Consider the following 21,950-nt stretch of genomic DNA (forward strand, 5'->3'; position numbering starts at 1 on the left):
CTGCTATTGTAGATTTCATAATAGACTGGAATCTGCTGTTTGCTGAAGGAATAATAAGGGATACATCTTGTTAGTACAACTGAATCCCTCCATGTTTTCTTCCAGATGTGGCCTTTACTGTTATTTGTTTGGCATTTTTATTAAATGGCTTCCTGTTTTGTAACTGTTGGGTGGACTGTAGTATATTTCTCTAGACCTGCACTGCATCTAACACCACAGTAACCACTAGCTGCATTTGGATATTGAAATGTAAATTTAAATCAATTAAAATTAAGTAAATTCAATTCCTCATTTGCATGAGCCACATTTCAAGTGCTCAATAGCCACGTGTGTCTAATGGTTATCAAATTGAACAGAATAGACAAAGAACATTTTTGTTATCCCAGAAAGTTTTATTGGACAGTGTTATTCTAGACCATTGCTATATGTATGCATCTTGACGAAGTTGTCATCTGTCAGTACTTAAGCTGGGATGCTGTAAGGCAGAAATCTGTAAAAGTAATCAGACTGACAATAAGTGGTAAATGGATGAGGATTGTTCTAGCTTATTATTAAAAATGGAATAGTCCCTCTCCCCTATGGAAAAGTTGTTAGAAACTTTTTTGAATGTAAAAGACTATAAAATGACTTAAAACTAGTGAAAAACTGAAGTTTTGCTTTCTTTTTTAACTTTTAAGATCGGGGTACAAGTTGACGTTTGTCACATAGTGTATGTGTCATGGGGGTTTGTTGTATAGATTATTTCATCACCCAGGTATTAAGCCTAGTACCCATTAGTTATTTTTTCTTTTCCTCTCCCTCTTCCCACCCTCCACCTTCCGAGAGGCCCCAGTTTCTGTTGTTCCCCTTTATGTGTCCATGTGTTCTCATCATTTAGCTCCCACTTAAGGTAAAAACATATGGTATTTGGTTTTCTGTTCCTGTGTTAGTTTTCTTTTTACAAAATAAATTTTGCTTTTGTTGTTCTTCAGCTCATTGTGGCCAATACTATATCATAGTATCTTTTTACTCTGAGGAATAAGCAGCTCATCTCAACATTTTCTCCTCCTGACAATATTCTTCATCCTTCTTTTTTTTTTTTTTTTTTTTTTTGAGATGGAATTTTGCTCGTGTCCACCAGGCTGGAGTGCAGTGTCACGATCTCAGCTCACTGCAATGCCTGCCTCCTGGGTTCAAGCTATTCTCCTGCCTCAGCCTCCCAAGTAGCTGGGATTACAGGTGTGCACTACCACCACCCGGCTACTTTTTGTATTTTTGGTAGAGACGGGGTTTCACCATGTTGGCCAAGCTGGTCTTGAGCTTCTGACCTCAAGTGATTCACCCGCCTCAGCCTCCCAGAGTGCTGGGATTACAGGCGTGAGCCACCAAGCCCAGCTATCCTTAAGCTTCACCAGATTTGTGCCTCCTTGCCCCTGATTGATAAATTTGCCACATTTATTATACTGTTTTAAGAAGATGGAAAGTATTAGATATATTCTTGATTCATTTATTTTTCCCTTTAATATCACACTTCAGTCAGCTAGTCTCCTTTCTTCATATTTGTCATGTCAACTCCTCTAATGATGCGTTCTGCTTGGTGTGTATATAGTACTAGATCTTCCATCTCCTAATACACTGTCCCAACAAAAATGACAAGAATCATGTTATATAGTGCATACTTATATATTCTTTGCATGTATAATCTTTACATCAGCTGAGTTATATAAATATGTTTATCTGGATTTTTGTAAATTACTGTATCATGATAAATGCTAAACTGCCCTCTTTTTTTCATCACTTTGACCCTGCTTCTCAAAAAACTATACTTATAGTTCCTTTCCTACCTTGAAATATTTCTTAGAAGGCCAGTTTATATTAGTACTCTTACATGTACATCTGAACTCCTCACATTGTCTTTTTCAACTACTCCATCTCCATTTTTAAATTAAAACTGATTTTTAAAGCTTCTTGCTGTCATTTTTCTCAGACTCTTACTTAAATTAGACACTGTTTTTCCCTTCTCCCTTTCCAAAACTCTTTTCTTGTCTCTGTAATATCACTTTCTTCATTTAATCCTGGCCATGGGATTAATTCTTGCTCTGGCTCCTAAACAAGCATTGTCTGAGGTTTTATCCTCAGCTGTTTTCCCACCATACATACTCTGTTCTGGTGAAGTCATCATTGTTGTTTTCTTGTAGCTTTAACTATCCCTTCAATGTCAGTATCTCCAAGATCTGTCTCTATTTCCATTCTAATTCAGTTTTATCAAATGCTTGCTAGACAATTGTATGTAACATGTTCTGTTTTCAGCCGCTTCTAATTTTATGTGCACAAAATAAAATTGTTTTAATCTCCTCAATTTCCTTTCTCCATCTCTACTATACCATTCATCCATCCATTTCCTCAGGCTTGAACACTTAGAGTAATGTTTAACTTTTCCTTCTCCTTTATTTCTTGTTTATTAATTTGCGAGTAATGTTTAACTTTTCCTTCTCCATTATTTCTTGTTTATTAATTTGCATATTTGAAATTTTTTGTGGATATGTAGTAAGCATATATATTATGGAATACATGAGATGTTTGATGCAGGCATGCAATGTATTCATAATCACATCATGGAAAATGAGGTATGCATCCCCTCAAGAATTTATCTTTCATGTTATAATCCAATTATACTTTTAAGTTATTTTTAAATGTACAATTAAATTATTATTGACTATAGTCACACTGTTGTGCTATCAAATACTAGATCTTATTCTTTCTAACTGTATATTTTTTGTACCCATCCCCACTTCTCCTCCACCCCTCCTGCTATATTTCCCAGCCTCTGGTAACCATCTTTCTACTCTATCTTCATAGGCTCAATTATTTTGATTTTTAAATCCTACAAATGAGTGAGAACCTGCAGTGCTTGTCTTTAGGTGCCTGGCCTGTTTCACTTAACATAATGATCTCCAGATCCGTCGATGCTGTTGCAAATGACTGAATCTCAGTTTTAATGGCTGAATAGTACTCCATTGTACTACATTTTCTTTATCCATTTATCTGTTGATAGACACAGCTTGCTTCAAAATCTTGGCTATTGTGAACAGAGCTGCAAAAAAACATGAAAGTGCAGATATCTTTTTAATATCCTGATTTCCTTTTATTGGGTATATACCCAGAAGTTGGATTGCTGGATTATGTGGCAGCTGAATTTTTAGTTTTTTAAGGAACCTCCAAACTGTACTCCATCATGATTGTACTAATGTACATTCCTACCAACAGTGTACAAGGTTCCCTTTTCTCCACATCCTCACCAGCATTTGTTATTGTCTGTCTTTTGGATATAAGCCATTTTAACTGGGGTGATATGCTATGTCATTTTAGTTTTGCTTTACATTTTTTTGATGATCAATGATGTTGAATACCTTTTCATATGCCTGATGGCCATTTGTATGTCTTCTTTTGAAAACTGTCTATTCAAATCTTTTGCCCATTTTTAAATCAGATTATTAGATTTTTTTTCTATAGCATTGTTTGATTTCCTTACATATTCTGGTTATTAATTGCTTGTCAGATGGGTAGTGTGCAAATATTTTCTCCCACGTTGTGGCTTGTCCCTTCACTTTGTTGATTGTTTCCTTTGCTGTACAGAAGCTTTTTAACTTGATGTGATCCCATTTGTCCATTTTTGCTTTGGTTGCATGTGATTGTGGGGTAATACTCGAGAAATCTTTCCCAAGACCAATGTCATGGAGAGTTTCCACAATGTTTTCTGGCAGTAGTTTCATAGGTTGAGGTCTTAGATTTAAGTCTTTAATCCATTTTTATTTGAATTTTGTATATGGCGGGAGATACAGGTCTAGTTTCATTCTAATGCCCATGGATATCCAGTTTTCCCAGCACTTAAAGAGACTGTACTTTCCGCAGTGTATGTCCTTGGCACCTTTGTTGAAAATGAGTTCACTGTAGGTGTGTGGATTTGTTTCTGGGTTGTCTGCTCTGTTTTACCGGACTCTGTGTCTGTTTTTATGCCAGTACCGTCCTGTCTTAGATACTCTATCTCAGTAGTATAATTTGAAGTCAGGTGTTGTGATTCCTCCAGTTGTGTTCTTTTTGCTTAGGATAGCTTTGGCTATTCTTTTGTGGTTCCATATACATTTTAGGATTTTTTTCTATTTTTTCTATTTCTGTGAAGAATGTCATTGGTATTTTGATAGGGATTGCATTGAATCTGTAGATTGCTTAGGTAATGTGGACATTTTCACAATATTGATTAATCCAAGAACAAGCAATATCTTTTCATTTTTTGGTGGCTTCTTCCATTTCTTTTATCAGTGTTTTATAGTTTCTATTACAGAGACCTTTCACTTCTTTGGTTATGTTAATTTCTAGATATGTAATTTTATTTGTGGCTATTGAAAATGGGACTGTTTTTGTTTTCTTTTTCAAATTGTTCACTGTTGGTATGTAGAAATGCTACTGATTTTTGTATGTTGATTTTATGTCCTGTATGTTTGACTAAACTTGATTATCAATTGTAATAGTTTTTTCTTGGAGTCTTTAGATTTTTCCCAATTTAAGATCATTATCATCTGCAAGCAATGGTAATTTGACTTCTTCCTTTCCAATTTGGATACACTTTATTTATTTCTGTTGCCTAATTGCTCTGGCTAGGACTTCCAGTACTATGTTGAATAGCAGTGGTGAAAGTGGACATCCTTGTGCTCCACATCATAGAAGAAAGGCTTTCAGTTTTTCCCGATTGTGATACTAGCTGTGAGTCTATCATACATGGCTTTTATTATGTTGAGGTATGTTCCTTCTATACCCAGTTTTTTTGTTTGTTTGTTTTTTGAGACAGACTCTCACTCTGTCGCCCAGGTTGGAGTACAGTGACGTGATCTCAGCTCACTGCAACCTCTGCCCCCCGGGTTCAAGTGATTCTCCTGCCTCACCCTCCCAAGTAGCTGGGACTACAGGGGTGTGCCACCACACCCGGCTAATTTTTTAGTAGAGATGGGTTTTCACCGGTGTTAGCCAGGATGGTCTCGATCTCCTGACCTTGTGATCCGCCCGCCTCGGCCTCCCAAAGTGCTGAGATTACAGGCATGAACCACTGTGTCCGGCTCTATACCCAGTCTTTTGATGGTTTTTATTATGAAGGGATGTTGAATTGTATCAAATTCTTTTTCAGCATCAATTGAAATGATCCTATGGTTTTTGTCCATCATTCTTTTGGTATGATGTATCACACTGACTGATTTTTGTGTGTTGAACCATCCTTGGAACCCAGGAATAAATGACACTTGGTCATGATGAATGACCTTATTAATATATTGTGGAATTTGGTTTGCTAGTATTTTGTTGAGGATTCTTACATCGATATTCATCAGATATTGGCCTGTAGTTTTCTTTCTTTGGTGTGTCTTTGTCTGGTTTTGGTACCAGGGTAATACTGGCCTTGTAGAATGAGTTTGAGTGTTTCCTCCCCCACCTCTATTTTTTGGCATAGATTGAGTAGGATTGGTATTTGTTCTTCTTTAATGTTTGGTAGAATTCAGCAGTGAAGCCACTATGTCCCCAGCTTTCCCTTTTGGGAGACTTTTTATTATGGCTTCGATCTTATTGCTTGCTATTGGCCTCCTCAGGTTTTAGATTTCTTCATGGTTAAATTTTGGCAGGTTGTGTGTGTCTAGGAATTTATCTATAATTTTCCAATTTATTGCCATGGATGGATGTCGCTGCTGCTAGTTATTCAGGGCCCAAGAGCTTTTCAGTTAGCAAGTGATGCATGCTACCTGGACTGGGTCCTTCCCCTTAAGGCAACAGGTTCCCTTTTGATTCAGAGTGTGTCTAGAAATGTCTATCAGGAGCTAGGGCCTGGAAAGGGGGCCTCAGGACTCTGACTGGTACCCTATCCTGCTGTGACTGAGCTGGTATCCCAAGACGCAAACAAAGTCTTCCCCACTCTTCCATTTCCTCTCCTCAAGTGAAAGGAAGGGGCCTTCTTTGGAGCCACGAGCTATGCAACCTGGGGTTAGGGGAGGGCTGATGCCGGTGCTCCCTTAGCCATCCCAGCTGGTATCTCAGTAAGTTGTGTGCCGCCCCCCTAGTCCACTGTCTCTGGGCCCAGCTCAGCACTAGGACTTGCCTAAGAGTTGCTGTCCTTGTGGCCTAGATGGCTTTTGCAGTTTATTTGGGGCCCCACATCACTGTAGCCCATGGTGGCCAAGCTTGTGGAAACTCAAGTTCAGATGGCTGGGATTGGTGATTGACTCCCCTCTGGTTAGGACTTGTTTAAATGCTCCCTCTATGGGTGAACATGAGCTGAATTTGGTTCAGTTTTGTTTTCTGCTATAACAAGGTCAGCACTGAGTTTAATGCCTCAGAATTACTGGCTTTCTTTCTCCTCAGTGCACAGAAACACTCTCATCACCAGGCAGCTGCTGCCTGGGTTTGAGGGAAACGGGGCAATGGCAAATGAAGACTGTTTATCCTACCTCTTCTGTGCCTCTTTCAATGATATGAAGTTAAAACTAGGTATTGTGAGTACTCACCTGATTTTTGGTTCTTATGGAGGTGTTTTTTTCTGTGGAGATAGTTGTTAAATCGGTGTCCTTGTTGGGGGCTGGGGGGACAATCTGTGGAGCCTTCTTTTCTGCCATCTTGCTCTGTGCCTCTCCCCTACCCATTATTAACCCCTTAGGCATGTAAAGACATTTTGATAATAATAGAATATGTTGAAGTATTGAGTATGAAGGTACCATTATCAAAGGCTTACATAGATGGATTATTTATATATTACTTCTAAGTAAAACAATATTTTTATATTATTTGTAAAAGTATACAATATATACATGAAAATAAGACATATGGAAATTTATGGCATTTATAAAGTTCCATGAAATATAGTAGTATTATTATTAGAGATATACACTATTTCCCTTCACTATCTCTCTTTATATATTTACTATTAATAACATACGCACTGTTCTTATGATTATAATATACAATTGATGAGAAATACTACTTGTTCTGAGCATTCTGACCCACCAGGTGCTTAAAACTTGTTGACAAAGTGTGGAACATCAGTGGTAATATGTAGGAGTAAAAATTGTTCTGTTATTCTGCTCAGTATAGCAATTGCATCATTGTTTCACAGAAAGGATAACATTATGATCCTGTGTGGGTGTATAGCTCATCTGTGGGAGGTTGTTTCTGTGCATACTTAGTGATCAAAATTCAAGAAACACGCCTCATTTTTATGAATATTTTCTCATTAGGAATTTGGCTCATGTAAATGCATCACATAGTTTGTAGAAGCATTATATGGAAAAGGAAAAAGAAGAAATGAATTTTTTTTTTTGCATATACAATGAAAGCTTGAGCTACTGAAGAGAATTCCTGGGAGTATATAGTATCATGACTGTAAACCTAGTCTTTAAAAACTAAATTTAATTCTAACCTAAAAATAACTGGAATGTCAGAGGTGTGCCTTTCCACAGCATGAATAGGTTTGTAAAGTATAGATTTATCCATATGCAGTGCTATTTTCTCTTTAAAACTTGAGATATCTTTTGGGAAAGGATTTGGCCCCAAGTATTAATAAAACCCATACTTTAGAAGCAAGTATTTTAAAATCACCTGTTGATGGAAGTAAAATATCTTACTAATAAATAAACCCCCCAAAGTACCTAGAGCGATTTAAATACTTAGCATGATAAAATGAATGCCATAAAATTACAGCTTAACAAAATATAACATAGTCATTTAGTTTCTATTCTTCTCCCTAATATAAAGTAGCAGGTTAATATGCACTCTCTCTGTTTGGTTTTGTTGTTCTTTTTTTGTTTTGAGGCAGAGTCTCACTCTGTCACCCAGGCTGGAGTGCAGTGGTGCAATCTTGGCCCACTGCAACCTCTACCTCCCAGGTTCAAGCGATTCTCCTACCTCAGCCTTCCGAGTAGCTGGGATTACAGGCATGTGCCACCACACCCAGCTAATTTTTGTATTTTTAGTAGAGATGGGGTTTCACCATGTTGGCCAAGCTGGTCTTGAACTCCTGGCCTCAAATGATCCGCCCACCTAGGTCTCCCAAAGTGCTGGGATTATAGGCATGAGCCACTGTGCCTGGCTTCTATTTTTAATATGCTGCATCCTCACCCTTTGTGGAAAGCCTCTGGGTTTCAATAACTAGCAAGCCGATCTTGCTGAAAGAAGAGATACAAACTAGAAGCAACTGTTCAACATAGTAAGCTATTAAAGAAAGAAATAAGTTTAATGGGAAAAAATAATAAATTGGGGGAATGTGTAATCAAACATACAATTCTGAGGATCTGAGAACTATTTGGAGTGAGCTGGCAGATAATGTTATAAAAAGCAGGTTACCAGTTTATGGATTCTATATATTTGATACTTTTGGGATAGCTTTGGTGTTCCTGTCTGACATGGTAATACTGTAAAATAGATCAAGTGTTTCTCGAAATACCATCTTTATAAATATCATCTTGGAGGCCTCACTCTGAATCAACTATATCTGTACTTCTGGGAATCTGCATTTTAACTCACCCCTCAAATGATTCTTATATATGCAGAAGTAAAATCTGAAAATTACTATAGTAGCTTAACTGAGTGTGGATGATGCCATTATTTTCTCTTTCTAAAGACCTACTGTTTCCAAGACCCAGTTAAAAGCCACCTTTCTTGATTTATTTTAACAGAGTTTAGTTTCTTCCTCCTCTGCTCCTCTAGCTCCCATAATTGTGCCTTTGTTACACTAATCAAGAGTATCCCAGATCTCTTAATGCAGATTTAAACTTTAATAACTTTACATACATAAGTGCTACAACCTTACCAAAAACATTATTTAAAATTTATTTAAATTTATTTTACAACCATTTAGTTTTATTTTAAATAGTTCTTAATTTTAATATTTATATGTGGCATTTTTTTGGACTGGTAGAAAAACTTGACCACCTCAATCACCTCATATATCTCCCTTAAACTTTCTCTTGCAGGGTCATGTCAAAATAGTTGAGTGTACACCAATATTTTATTCTTCAAATAATCTTAAATCTAGGATCACAGATGTCATCCTTTCTGTCACTAACCTGCAGCTGGTAGAAGTTTTTAAAAAGTTTGAAATTTGACTAGAGCAATATATAGTACAACCCAGTATACTATACGTTGAATTTTATTTCCTGTTGAATTTTAATAAAAATATATTAATATCTTAAAATTTTAAATAATTGGCCTTTTATCTATTGATTTGTGTAATTGTGTATCATTTATACTTCTAAAGTTAAAAACACTTAAAACAGCATGAATACTTTGAAATTCTGTGTTTTAACTTATTTGTGTGAATTCCTATCTCCCTAAACAGCACTTCTCTAAGTCAGGGGCCATGTTTTATTCATCCTTTTATCTCTAGTACAGTTGATTAATATTTGCTGAATCAAGGGGAAAAATATGTCTATTTTATATTGTCTAATTTAGTATATTCAATATTATTTAAGTATGACTAACTATATTTAGATATAGGTAGCATATTTAAAATGTAATATTAATATAGCATCAAACATATATTTAATAGTATTTATTGTGTTTCCATCCATTGCAGTTATTGTCCTTTTAGATGCTCAAATTGTTCCATGTTTGACCAGGGGGAATCTCTTCATGTTGAGTCCTGAGTCCTACTAAAACAGGAGTCAACTCCTAATAGTCTTGATAGATTACTCCTCGTAGTCTTTGATAACTTCCTTCTGTCTTGTATCACAGTATAATCCAAGCTCATCTTGTACATTTCCTATTCCAGATCTCAAATCAGCCATTTTCCAAGAAGGCTTGGGAAATGTGGTTTTAAGACCCTAAAGTCTGGGAAGTTTATCATTACTAGTTTGGTCATTGTTCCTATGCCTTTTCAGGATGCAGAGCTAAGAAATACATGCATACATATATGTACATATGTATATAGATAATACTTCAAGAGACACCAGCGTATTATTAAACTTCTTCAATCTTATATATGTGTCTGCTTTATCCCATGCTAAAAATACTTATCAATGACACTGGAGTGATAGAATGGCAGTCACATAATTGTTCAGTTATTCATCTTATAAAGGACACACAGCAGATTCTGCATGACAATAATAATCACAACACTACCATCTAACATCATATCATTACTGAAAACAGTTTAAGATTATTTTAACAGTTCTTTTTGTTGGATCACGTTAGGAATGTGCTAGTAAATGCGTATATTTTAAAGATACTTGAAATAGTTACTTTATGTATGATTATTATCCACTACTAGAGTATACATTCAAATCATGTTTACTTTTTTCCTTGAGGAGAATCCCTTTGAAGTTTGAATTTTTAGTAATACCCTCTGATTCTGGGAAGGTAGGCAAATAATGGAATTTGCATACATTGCAGCTGAAGCAAGCTGTAGAAGCAGCATGCAGAAGCTGGGCAACTTCCCAACTTTTCCCAGATTATCTCTCCTTTGGCATATGAGTCTCTCAGAAAGACAAGACCCAATTCTTAAGTATTTCTGTGAATTTGTAAAATATACTTAAGTTTTATTTTTAAAACTTTGCCCTGATCTGAATATGTATTTCTTCTGACAAGGTATTGTGGTGAAGTTGCATTATCAAAAATTGTGTTGAACATTCCTTTTTTGTTAAAATTAAATTCAAGAAAAAATGAAATGGAATATCATTTCTTAAAATACTCAGTACTGTGGAAATGGGTTTGTTTGTTTGTTTTTTCAAAATTATCCAAATAATAATTAATTTTATTTTTTGAAGTAAAATTAGTTTTTTTAAGTTAAAATAGCGATGGCCAGGTGCGGTGGCGCACGCCTGTAATCCAGCACTTTGGGAGGCCGAGGCAGGCAGATCACCTGAGGTTGGGAGTTTGAGACCAGCCTGACCAACATGGAGAAACCCCATCTCTACTAAAAATACAAAAAATTAGCCGGGCATGGTGGCACATGCCTGTAATCCCAGCTACTCGGGAGGCTGAGGCAGGAGAATCGCTTGAACCCAGGAGGCGGAGGTTGCAGTGAGCCGAGATTGCACCACTGCACTCCAGCCTGGGCAACAAGAGCAAAACTCCGTCTCAAAAAAAAAAAAAATTAAAATAGTGACACTAATGCATGGTTAAAATGTATTTATCACTTAATGTATGTCAGATTCTAATGATTTATCTCATTTTGTCACTTAATTCTCACAGCATTCTTATTGGGTTGCTACCAATATGCCCATTTTATAAATTTTGTGAGGAAACTGCGCCATAGAAACGTTGTCTCTAAGCAAAGATCAGTTTGTTGTATTACTGCTTATTGTATATCAAGTAATTGCAGGTTAAAAAAAAAGACCATGGTGGTTATTGAAAGAATTTTTTGTAATTTCTGGGACTTAAATTTAGGTGAGAACTATGAACTTGGTAATTATTATTAGTAGATGTATTAAGTTTAAGTGTGTACTGTAAAGTATATTTAATAGCTTGCAATAGTTGAAAATATGAAAGTATTTGAGATTTTGATAGGACTGTTGAAATAAATGTTAGTGTGTTTTTTAATGTTCTAATCTATAATAGATTAGTATTTGAAATATTAGGGACATTTCAACAAAATACATTTATCACATGTAAAAGCTTAGATAGAAAATGGTTACAATATTTTTTCAATATTTGTTTTTAAAAGTCTACTTAATGTATATTGTCCTTTAGTATGTGTTTAAAGGTAGTAAAGTTAGAATATACAGTTAAGCAAAAATAAGGATAGCCTCTGTTACTGACCATCAGAGCTAACCATTATTAATATTTTGGTATATAGCATCCCAGATTTTTCCTATTATTGTTGCTTTTACTTGAATTGTTCAGACTTTTAAAATTATAGTATAATTTCTAAGAAAATATTTTTAAAATAATGCTTGATATTTTGAATCTAATGTATATGGTTCTTTTTTTCAGGATTGTACTGTATATGAAACAGAGAATAAAATTCTTCACGTGGTGAGTATACTTGGATTTATTTTAATCTTTATTAGAGAATATTTCCTTGTTCAACTAGAAGAAGTGAACCGTAAGAAAAAAAATCTACTGACCACATCAGTTAAGTGTATTTTTATAGGAAATCTACAAAAGAATCAAAGCATAACAAGTTACGTTAGTTATAACCATTCTATTGTACCTAATAGGAGAAAAAAGATATAATATTTTAAAATTGTAATGTGTAGCAAGGTTGGAATATAATAAAAAATTAATAATGTAGAGCAAGGAGAATTTGAAATGAGAATTTCTTTTACTGTTCATCTATTACAAAAAAGATCAGAGAAAGATATTTGTTCTATAATGGGTAATTCATCTCTATCATCATTTGGATGAAATACTTTATTAAAAAAATCAAATTTCCTTTGCTCCAATTCTATACCTACCAGACAACCTTTCAAATGGTAATATGGCAATATTTTTGAATCAGTTAATGACTTTACATATATTTTATTACTAGAAATGGGCTATGCGTACATTATACTTTGTGGAAAGGCCATCTCCTGCCTTCTTAATGAACAGTTGGCCACTTTTATTTGTAAATGCATTTCTTGATCAATGCTACTTTGTCCTAATAACTTCTTCACTTCTGGTGTGTGTGAAATCATGTCATTTCTGCATCTGCCAGGTACTAGGCGGTGAAGAGCCATATGTCTGTAAAAGGACATTTGCCTCATTTATTCCTAATATCAGTTTATAAGTTTTATGTTTCTGAAATGTTTGAATATTTATAAAAGAATACTATTTTGTATTTAGAAAAGGAAATACTTTTAAAACATCTAAATGTATGGAGGGAAAATATTACTTCAGAATATCAGCAGTACAGCATCCGTATTCCTTTTTTGTTATCTGCTGTAGAAATGATACTGAATAATCCTCTGCTAATCCTCTCCCCCTCATTGTGCAGTAGTGATGCCCTTTGTGGTTTATAAGAATAGTCTCAGGAGTGGATAATTAATGTACTTTTCTCCTTATTAGTCCAGGAGGGAAAATAACTGCAACTCCCTCACGTTGATCTACCTGTAGGGCCTGGAGCATAGAAAGACACTAATATTTATTTAGGGCCTATATATTTCAAGTATTAGCTTAATTTCCTATAAGCATATTCTCTCATTTAATCCTACTTTTGCAGATGGTGGAACTAAGGGTCACAAATATTAAGTTGTTCAACTATTCGGTTTGAACACAGAATCTAATACCAAAGCCCATGCCCTTTCCAGATCTGGCAGTTGCTACCAATTCTAGTTCCTTGAGGCTTTACAAATTGTACTATCTTTTTTCCCATGGAACCCAGGGCTACTGTTTAGCTGTGCCTATTTTGTCAATAACTAAGGAGCATGCACAGACCCTTTCCCACCTACATTTTATTTTCTGTGAGTGACTGTTTCTTTAGCATTGAATTTTCTGTGACAATGACTGTTCTTCCTGAAGTATTGAATTTACTGAATTCGACTTTGGTATGCTGCTGTGGGTTCTTCATTGTGTTTACTTCAAGGCTGTTACTGAGGTCAGTGTGTGTTAACATTTTTTTCTTTATCACGTTTCTCAGGAGTAATCTCTCCCTGATGTTAGTATCCAAAAGAGCTGTACTTTTCTTTATGCGTTGGCTGCTACGAACTTAAGATTAAAATTTGTGTCCTATAATTGACAAATGCATCTCATGATATTTGTTTTGTATTTAACTTCATTCTTGGCTCTACATGATTTCTTTTTGCCTTGTTTTTCTCAATTTATGTATGGTATATATTTTTACATCTGTTGATGTAGCCTTTTCTATGGAGGAATAGTTCCAGTTACAAATGCACATTTGTGATCAATATTCAAATATCAGCAAAGGAAATGTAAATAATTTATGGAAAAAGAATCTCTAGAGAACTGTAAAAAATATGAAATTTTATTTCTGAGGAAATTTCAGATTCTTCCATATGACAGAATAACAGAAATAAATTTAAATGATGAAAGAAATACTGTGGGATTTCTCTTGTACAAAAGACTTTAAATATAATTTTAATTAATTAGACTAAGGAAATAATCTCTTTGGGGTTATAAAACGATGATTGAAATTTTATTAAATAAAAACCATAATAAGTAATAGCCAAATTTTAAAAGTTCTTAATCACTAAATATTTTTAATTTTAAATAATTTTAAAATAGTAAGTAATTTTTAGTTTCTTAAATAAATTCCTAATAATTGACTCATGTTGACTTATCTTTCTCAAAAGCCAGATTCTGGGCTACTTGCTATTAGAAATAAGTAACAGCATAAATAGTACTGAAGGAGTTTAGAAATGAATGCCGTATATTTACCTTGGCAATTTTGCATTCCAGCTAGTGAGAATTTAAAAATCCTGTCTGATGATGATGGCAATAGTCAATGGCATTAACCAAATCAGTTCATCTCAGAAAGCACTTGTCTTTTCATGTTATTCTTCTACTTCCCATCCTGACGTTTTTATACAAAGATTACCCAGCCTTTACTAAAAGGTTGTGTGTATACTTGTATATTACTTTTTTCACAAGAATAGTTAATTTTTTAGAATAATAAAATAGTATACAGTACCACTTAGTATATGAGGCTAGAATAGTTTCTTTAAAACAAAATTTCTAGAACAAGTATCTTTCTAGATCTCTATAGTGTAGAAGAAATAACTTTGAGTCTAAAAAACTGTGTCTGAATCCTAATTCTACCATTTTCTAGCTCGGTGAGCTGAATCAAATGATGTTTTTGAGAGTTTGTTCTTATTATGTAAAATGGGGATATTAATATCTTTCATGAATGATTGTTGCTAGGATAAAATAAATCAGTAACTTTTCTAGACAGAGCTTTATAATCTGGTAGTCCTCTCTCCAGTATTTATTTATTTAGGTTATATCTCATTATTTAGGTTTTTTGTTGTTGTTGGGTTGGTTTTTTTTTGAGACAGAGTCTTGCTCTGTCACCCAGGCTGGAGTACAGTAGTGCGATCTTGGCTCACTGCAAGCTCCATCTCCCGGGTTCACGCCATTCTCCTGCCTCAGCCTCCCGAGTAGCTGAGACTACAGGCGCCCGCCACCACACCCGGCTAATTTTTTTTGTATTTTTTAGTAGAGACGGGGTTTCACCATGTTAGCTAGGATGGTCTCTATCTCCTGACCTCATGACCCACCCACCTCGGCCTCCCAAAGTGCTGGGATTACAGGCGTGGATTTAGGGTTTTTAATTTCTTCTTTCTTTCCTTTTTATATGCACCAGTGAATCAAAAGCCAGAGTTTTTGTATAGCTTGTTTAGGATTAAATTGTGAGTTAGTTTTAATATTTTCCTTGTTTCCATGATACTTGAATATTCTAAGTACAATATGATTTATAATGGCTCCTTTTCAAAGATGAATTAATATGTATTCTATATGAGCATCTTAGCCTGGGTTCTTTCTGAAAAACAGAGCCTACAACAAGGCTGGAATGCAGATAGTTTGTGTTGATTAGTTATCCCAAGACACAGAAGAGACACTGGGAAGGAGAATCAATATGGGTTCTGGAATTGTTCACCACTATAGGGAACTGAAGTTCGATCCCATCAGGACCTTCTGAGAAGCCCTGCAGAATGTGCCTCGGAATTGTCCAACCTGCCTGACAAAGATTGAAGAGGGAGAATGTATCTGCTGGCTCTAATCCAATTATCCCATTGGTCAAAGATTGCTCCTTGGGGTGTTAACTCTCTCACACTACCAGGTTTTTGGAGGTACCACAGAGCTCTAGGACAGAAAGCAAAGGTAGTGCAACTGAAGTGAAGCAGATTGCCACAGCAGTAGCTGGAGAAAAAAGTGGGCTGAGTGAGTATGAGATGGGGCTTAAGGGGTGTCTAGTATAATGAAACGCCTCTAAGTGGCAATCCAAATTTTAAAGTATTTTGGATCACATAAAGTATCCTGATAGTGACTGACATCAAGATTTGCATAACTCACAAAAGCAAGCTTCAAGCAGTAGATATAACATAACATTTGTGTAAAAAAGCAGTGTATTTATAGTGAAGAAAATAATTTGAAGAACTATGCAACAGACTTAATGTTGGTTGTCTTTTCAAGGAATAGGATAAATTTTAGGGGCATTAACTTTAAATTATGTGTTTGTATAGTGGTTAAATATAGCATAACAAATATGTGTTAATCAGAAAAAAAAAGTACTAAAATATTCGTAGAAATGCCTGAATAGCAACCCAAAATCTAGATTAAAAATGAGTATTTTAGAGTTAGATACAATGAATTAGATCTACTACTTGATAGCACAACAGAGTGACTACAGTCAGCAATAATTTGTTGTACATTTTAGAGTAACTGGGGGAGTATTACTGGAATGTTCATAACACAAAGAAATGATAAATGCTTGAAGTGATGGATACCCCCATTTACCTTGATGTAATTATTCACATTGTATGCCTGTATCCAAATATCTAATGTATTCCATAAATACCTAATGTATACCTACTATGTACTCAAATTTTTTCTAAAAAATAAGTATTTTTAACAAATGAGTAAGAGTTTCAAATGGGTAAGGAGTGAAAACAGTGCTAGTAGCCAACCATTGACTAGCCCAAAGAACATGGCTGAAATCTTTCTAATGCCAGGCAGATTTAGAATCCTATGTAAAATAGTAATAGTTCTTAGGAACCTTTTCACTTTAGTACACTGGATTTTGAGTTAAATAGGTTTTTAGAACATCCCCAGTGATGGCTGCCGTTTAGAAGGAACAAGGAGTCCCCAGATGACTGAATAGAGATTATAGTAGCTTGAGATAGGCACTAGAACATCAACTGTCTTAGCCTAAACCCTACCCCTAAATCTTTATTTTGTCCAGAGGATAGGGAAGGCAATTTTCAAGAGGAAGGAGAACTTATCACTTATGAAAACTTGTTATAGCCTAGGAATTCCACAAGGCAATACAGGTTGATTGTCCCTTATCTGAAATGCTTGAGATTAGAAGTGTCTCAGATTTCAGATTTTTTTGGATTTGGGAATATTTGCATGATATACTTAACAGTTGTCACTAATCTGAAAATACTAAACCAAAATGCTCCAATGAGTGTTTCCTTTGAGCATCATGTCAGTGCTCAAAAGTTTCTGATTTTCGGATTAGAGATACTCAGCCTGTACAAGCGTCAGAGTGCCCTTCAACACGCAGGCAAACTTGAAAGAGCTGAGGTTGTGAGGTGGTGTGTCTTTCCCTGAAATAGATCTGTATTTAAGGATGAGTAAAGAAAAAGAATGGGTAAGAGTGGAGGAAGTATCCTCTAATATATTAGAAGAAAATCCTTCCACATGAAGTAGGTTTATTATGAACACTTGTTTAATGTTTTCAGTATGAGCCAAAAGATATTACCTGTATTAAAAAAGAATACCATACTATAAAGAAGGTAAGGTCACTATAAACTGAGAGCAAAATGAGCTAAGAAAATAGTACATTAAACTAACAACATGGAAGCAGAAAATAAGCCATGGCGAAAGCATGTATCTTCCCAATTTTTTTCAATTAATTTGCATTTCTTTCATAATGAAAAAGTATAAAAGTATGTATTTATTCTAGTATAGTTAGAATTCTGATTGCTTTTAATGGATGATTTTAGAGTACATATATTGAACTAGTCAGAAGGGACTTGGACAATCCTTAGGCTAGATTTTCTGTTCACTTTTCTCACCTCTAAAATTGGAGAGTCTTTCTGCTTAAAATCAGAAAGAAGTAGGCTGTGAAGACCAAAATCCCTGGTGGGAAGGGAGATTGGTTGCAGTGTTGGGCAGGGATGTCTGTTAATATGAAGCGTGCGAATGAATAAAAGGAGACTGAACAGCTTGGGTTTCCTTTGAATTTGCCATTAAGTATAATGGAACAGACAATAGAATACAACCATAAAGGACAAAAGGAAATACAGATAATCGATATAGTATATATCTCAGTGATTATCGACTAAAGATAAATAATATTATGTTTCACTTCTATTGATCTGATCTTTTCCTTCCAGTTAGGTTTTGTTCTGGATTACACATTCTGTGGCAGGTTGGAGCCCATCTGTTTTGCTCTGTGCGGATCCTTGTTTTATGTAACAAATGAGTTACAGAGAATCTGGAATTTTCAGTTATATACTCTACTTACTCCTCACTCCTGCCCTTCAGTACAGCCTTTGAGTCTGGAGTGATAAGCTCTCCTGAGAAGTCACTTCAGAGCTTGTACTTTAGCAGACTTCCTCTGCTTGTCCCTGCCCTGCCATTCTCATTGGTGAGCCTGGAACACTTGTCAGCTTTGATTAAACTCATGGAAATCCCAGGCCAGGCGTAATCATTAAGGTCACATTGTTTAAATCAGATTGTTCTGAGCTCAGAAACACCTTTTACATTAGCCAAAGGTATGGCCTTGTATATGGCACTTTGTATTTCAGCATTTTACCCTATTGTTTTTGTAAAGATAATAAATACTGCAAATGCCTATTTTATTATTTTAGTGTTAATATTATCTTCTAGTTATATAGTACTTTACAGTTTATAGAACATTCTCAGGAATGCTTTCTTCTCTTCTTTCTCTTTTTTTTCTCCAAGCTATTTTTTTCTTTTGTTATTTAGGTTTGATCATGAATTAGGCTTATTTTGGCATGTTAAGTATTTGTTTTATTTCATAAACATTCTGTGTAACTTTTTCCTTTCTTTAAATTTATGAATTCCTTGCCCTTAAACTCCATCTGGAGTGAGATTATTATGTCTTCTCTGCTATCCAGACTAGAAATAGCTTAAACTGCATAGAGCCAACAGTTAGATGTAAGAGAGGATCCTGGAGGAGAAAGTAAAGGGCTCATTTTAATCTTTGCCCTGACATCTACATCATATCATTTATGGAAGTATAGCTTTCCTCTTCTGATGGATCAAAACCTTGAGGATGTGTTTAAGTACTGGGGTAGCAGCATGCCCCATAATGAAATAAAAGTGATCATATTAATGTTAATATCTTATCTTTAGAGATTTCTTGAAAACAATGGTACTCTAGTGACTTAAAAATCCCTAAAGATAATTTTAACTGTTCTTCAGGAGGTTTCTGATGCTGTGATGAAACAGCTTTTGCCAGTTGTAGCCCGGACTCTTCTAAAAGCTGTGATCTTGATCCAAATGCAAACTGAAATTTTTTTCAGTATGGTTGAGATTTTGTTGGTAACTGTAGCATTTGAACATATAAATTGTGGTCAGTCTCACTAAAACATCAACTCTAATACTGAGTTTTATAGATGAAAAGCATAAGATGCTTCTTTATGTTTTTGAAGTTAAGGTCACCCTTCTATCTCAGCCCCCTTTATTATCTTTGTGGTCAGCCTGAAGAAATGTGCTAACAATATTGCTGAAATAGGCATTGGATTCTTTGGTATTATGTTACATTATTTTCAGATTTTGACACTTTGGTGGTTAATTGCATTGTAAATTATTTTAACTATAAATTCTCCACAACCGATGCCTCCTGCAGGAAAGGAAAAATGAGAAATCCAGATATAACATGATAGAGGTGGAAAGTGTCTTTCCTGGGACAAAAAGAAAATGTGTGTGGCCTATGTGAAGAATTAAAATAATCTGGTTTTAGTGTTTCTGATTATGATTTAGATAGACATTTTGTAAGGCCATATATTTATTTTCATAGGTGTTCTTGCTAACATTACATTTGCTGAACACATTGTGCATTGCAAGATGCTTCCATGTTCATACTGACTCTGAAAGTGCAATTCTTGTCCTCACAGTAGTATTCATTTTTGTTGGGGAGTCAAGTGAGGTAGAATAATATAGTAGAAAGAGCAGCAATCTGAGAGTTAAAAGGATAGGTGTCCTGACCCCATTCTGGCATTTACTAGCTGTGAAGAAGCTAAGTTAGCCTTTCTGACTAAGTTGAGGGCTTGGAGTATCTGTGACTTTTAAGGTCTAAATGCCATAATTCTTAGATGACAAATTCACAAGATCATTAGAAAGCAGTATGGCCACATAAAGTGATAAATTGAAGGGCTGTCTTTATTTGAGACCAATCTATATATGACCAAGGACACTATATATTTTTAAAAATAAAGTTAGCAGGCACATACTCAGTTTTGATACATGGATATATTGCATAGTGGTGAAGTCTGGGCTTTTAGTGTAGCCATCACCTGGATGGTGTACGTTGTAACCATTAAGTCATTTCTTACCCCTTACCCCCTCCTACCGTTCCACTCTTCTAAGTCCCCAGTGTTTATCATTTCACAGTCTATGTCCACGTGTATACACTTTTTTTTAGCTCTCACTTATACATGAGAACATGTGGTATTTGACTTTCTGTTTCTGAGTTATTTCACTTAAGATAATGGCCTCCAGTTCCATCGATGTTGCTGCAGAAGACATGATTTTATACTTCTTAAGGCTCAGTAGTATTCCATGGTGTGTGTATACACACACACACACAGAGAGACATATATGTACGCACATATATATCACATTTTAATCCAGTCTGTTGATGGACACTTAACTTATTTAGTTCCTTATCTTTGCTATTGTGAATTTTGATATAATATTTGTATTCCTTTGGGTAGTTACCCAGTAGTGAGATAGCTGGATCAATGCTATACATTTTTTTAAAGTGCAGTTATAGTCACTGTCAATGTAAAGATTTCTTCCACAAGGTAATTTAATCAGTCTGGAAACAGAAGCCACACAGTAACTTAAAGGAAGTTTGATATAAATAATTATAAAGTATGATGAGAAATACCTGCAAACAGGTAAAGAGTGCCCTAAACCATGTCCTACAACTGAGGAATAGTACCCAAGGAAGGATATCTTTTAAGTGGAACACCCTTCCCAAGGCTGAGAAGGTGTGGCTGCAGCTTCATTGGGTTGCATAGATCAGAGCTTATCCACAGTTGCCAGGCAAGTGGAAGACAGCCTTCGAGGATGTAGGCAAATGATGCTGCTGGGAAGGTTCACAGCAAGAGTTAGGATGATGGTATGAGTAAGAGGTCTGGAGAGCATGTTGAGATAGCCTCAGGATGGTGATCACTGAGCCCAGGCTGAGGCTGCAATGTCACTGTGGGACTGCATGATATGGACATGTGGCTAGGGCACAGCACTACCGATATCCCCACACACATGCATTGCTAGTGGACCCTGCAACAGGAACAAGAAAAATTGAAAGAATGCCCATGGGAACCTAGAAGCCTTCTTCTCCTTGCAGTGTCCCTCCACTGCCCTCTATTGACAAAAACTTAACATTGTGCTTATTGTAGAAGATAAATGCTTAGAGTCCAATCCATTGTCACAGAGCAAGCACTGAAGGATGAATTTAGAGCTGAGAGCCACAAAACTCATAACTGACACAGTGTGGTTAGCTCTTACCTCCATAAAACTACATATAGCTACTTCACATTTCTCGACTATAAGTGAAGACATCGCTCCCAGGTCTCTGCCGTTTGTTCCCTATTTATCCATAAAGTGTATATATATAGTGCCTTAAATTTCCAGAAGCTTACCTAATTATAATGAACTACTTCACTCTGGCTATTTGAATATAAAATCCAAACTAAAATCAAAACATTTTTCTAATAACCTACATCTTAGTTGACCTATCAATATGTCCAGTCTGTTCTTTTTCTTGAGCCTGAAAGTCGTGTGTCCTCTAATGAGTGATCTCTCTCATCTTCTTCGGAACCTGCCGCAAGCCGGCTTGTCTGTTTCCTGCCTATGAAACAGCAGATAAATAGAATTGAGATTGTCCCAGATCCAATTCTGGTTTCCAGCTTACTCTATTTCCCTATCAGAAGTGAGAGTAGTGGTGGAGGCTCTTGTCCCAACTCTTAATTCATACCAGATTGTTTCAGGTAAGTAGCTGAAAGTAGGCTGGAAGTGTCATGGGTCCACTTCTTACTCATCAAAGGAGGTGTACATTTGGGACTGACATTTTCTCACTGTTT

At 35.6% G+C, this 21,950-nt stretch overlaps 1 protein-coding gene across 5 annotated transcripts in view; it reads left to right on the forward strand.

The window, feature by feature from the left end:
* Nucleotides 1–21,950, forward strand: part of CNKSR2 (connector enhancer of kinase suppressor of Ras 2) — a 277,648-nt gene that overhangs the window by 80,408 nt on the left and 175,290 nt on the right. For all 5 annotated transcript variants that reach the window (XM_030807378.1, XM_030807379.1, XM_030807380.1 and 2 more), the window contains exon 5: nt 11,941–11,982. In XM_030807378.1, the coding sequence (XP_030663238.1) occupies nt 11,941–11,982 (42 nt within the window). The remainder of the gene's footprint in view (nt 1–11,940; nt 11,983–21,950) is intronic.

Source organism: Nomascus leucogenys, chromosome X (assembly GCF_006542625.1).
Source record: "Nomascus leucogenys isolate Asia chromosome X, Asia_NLE_v1, whole genome shotgun sequence".
Taxonomy (NCBI): domain Eukaryota; kingdom Metazoa; phylum Chordata; class Mammalia; order Primates; family Hylobatidae; genus Nomascus; species Nomascus leucogenys.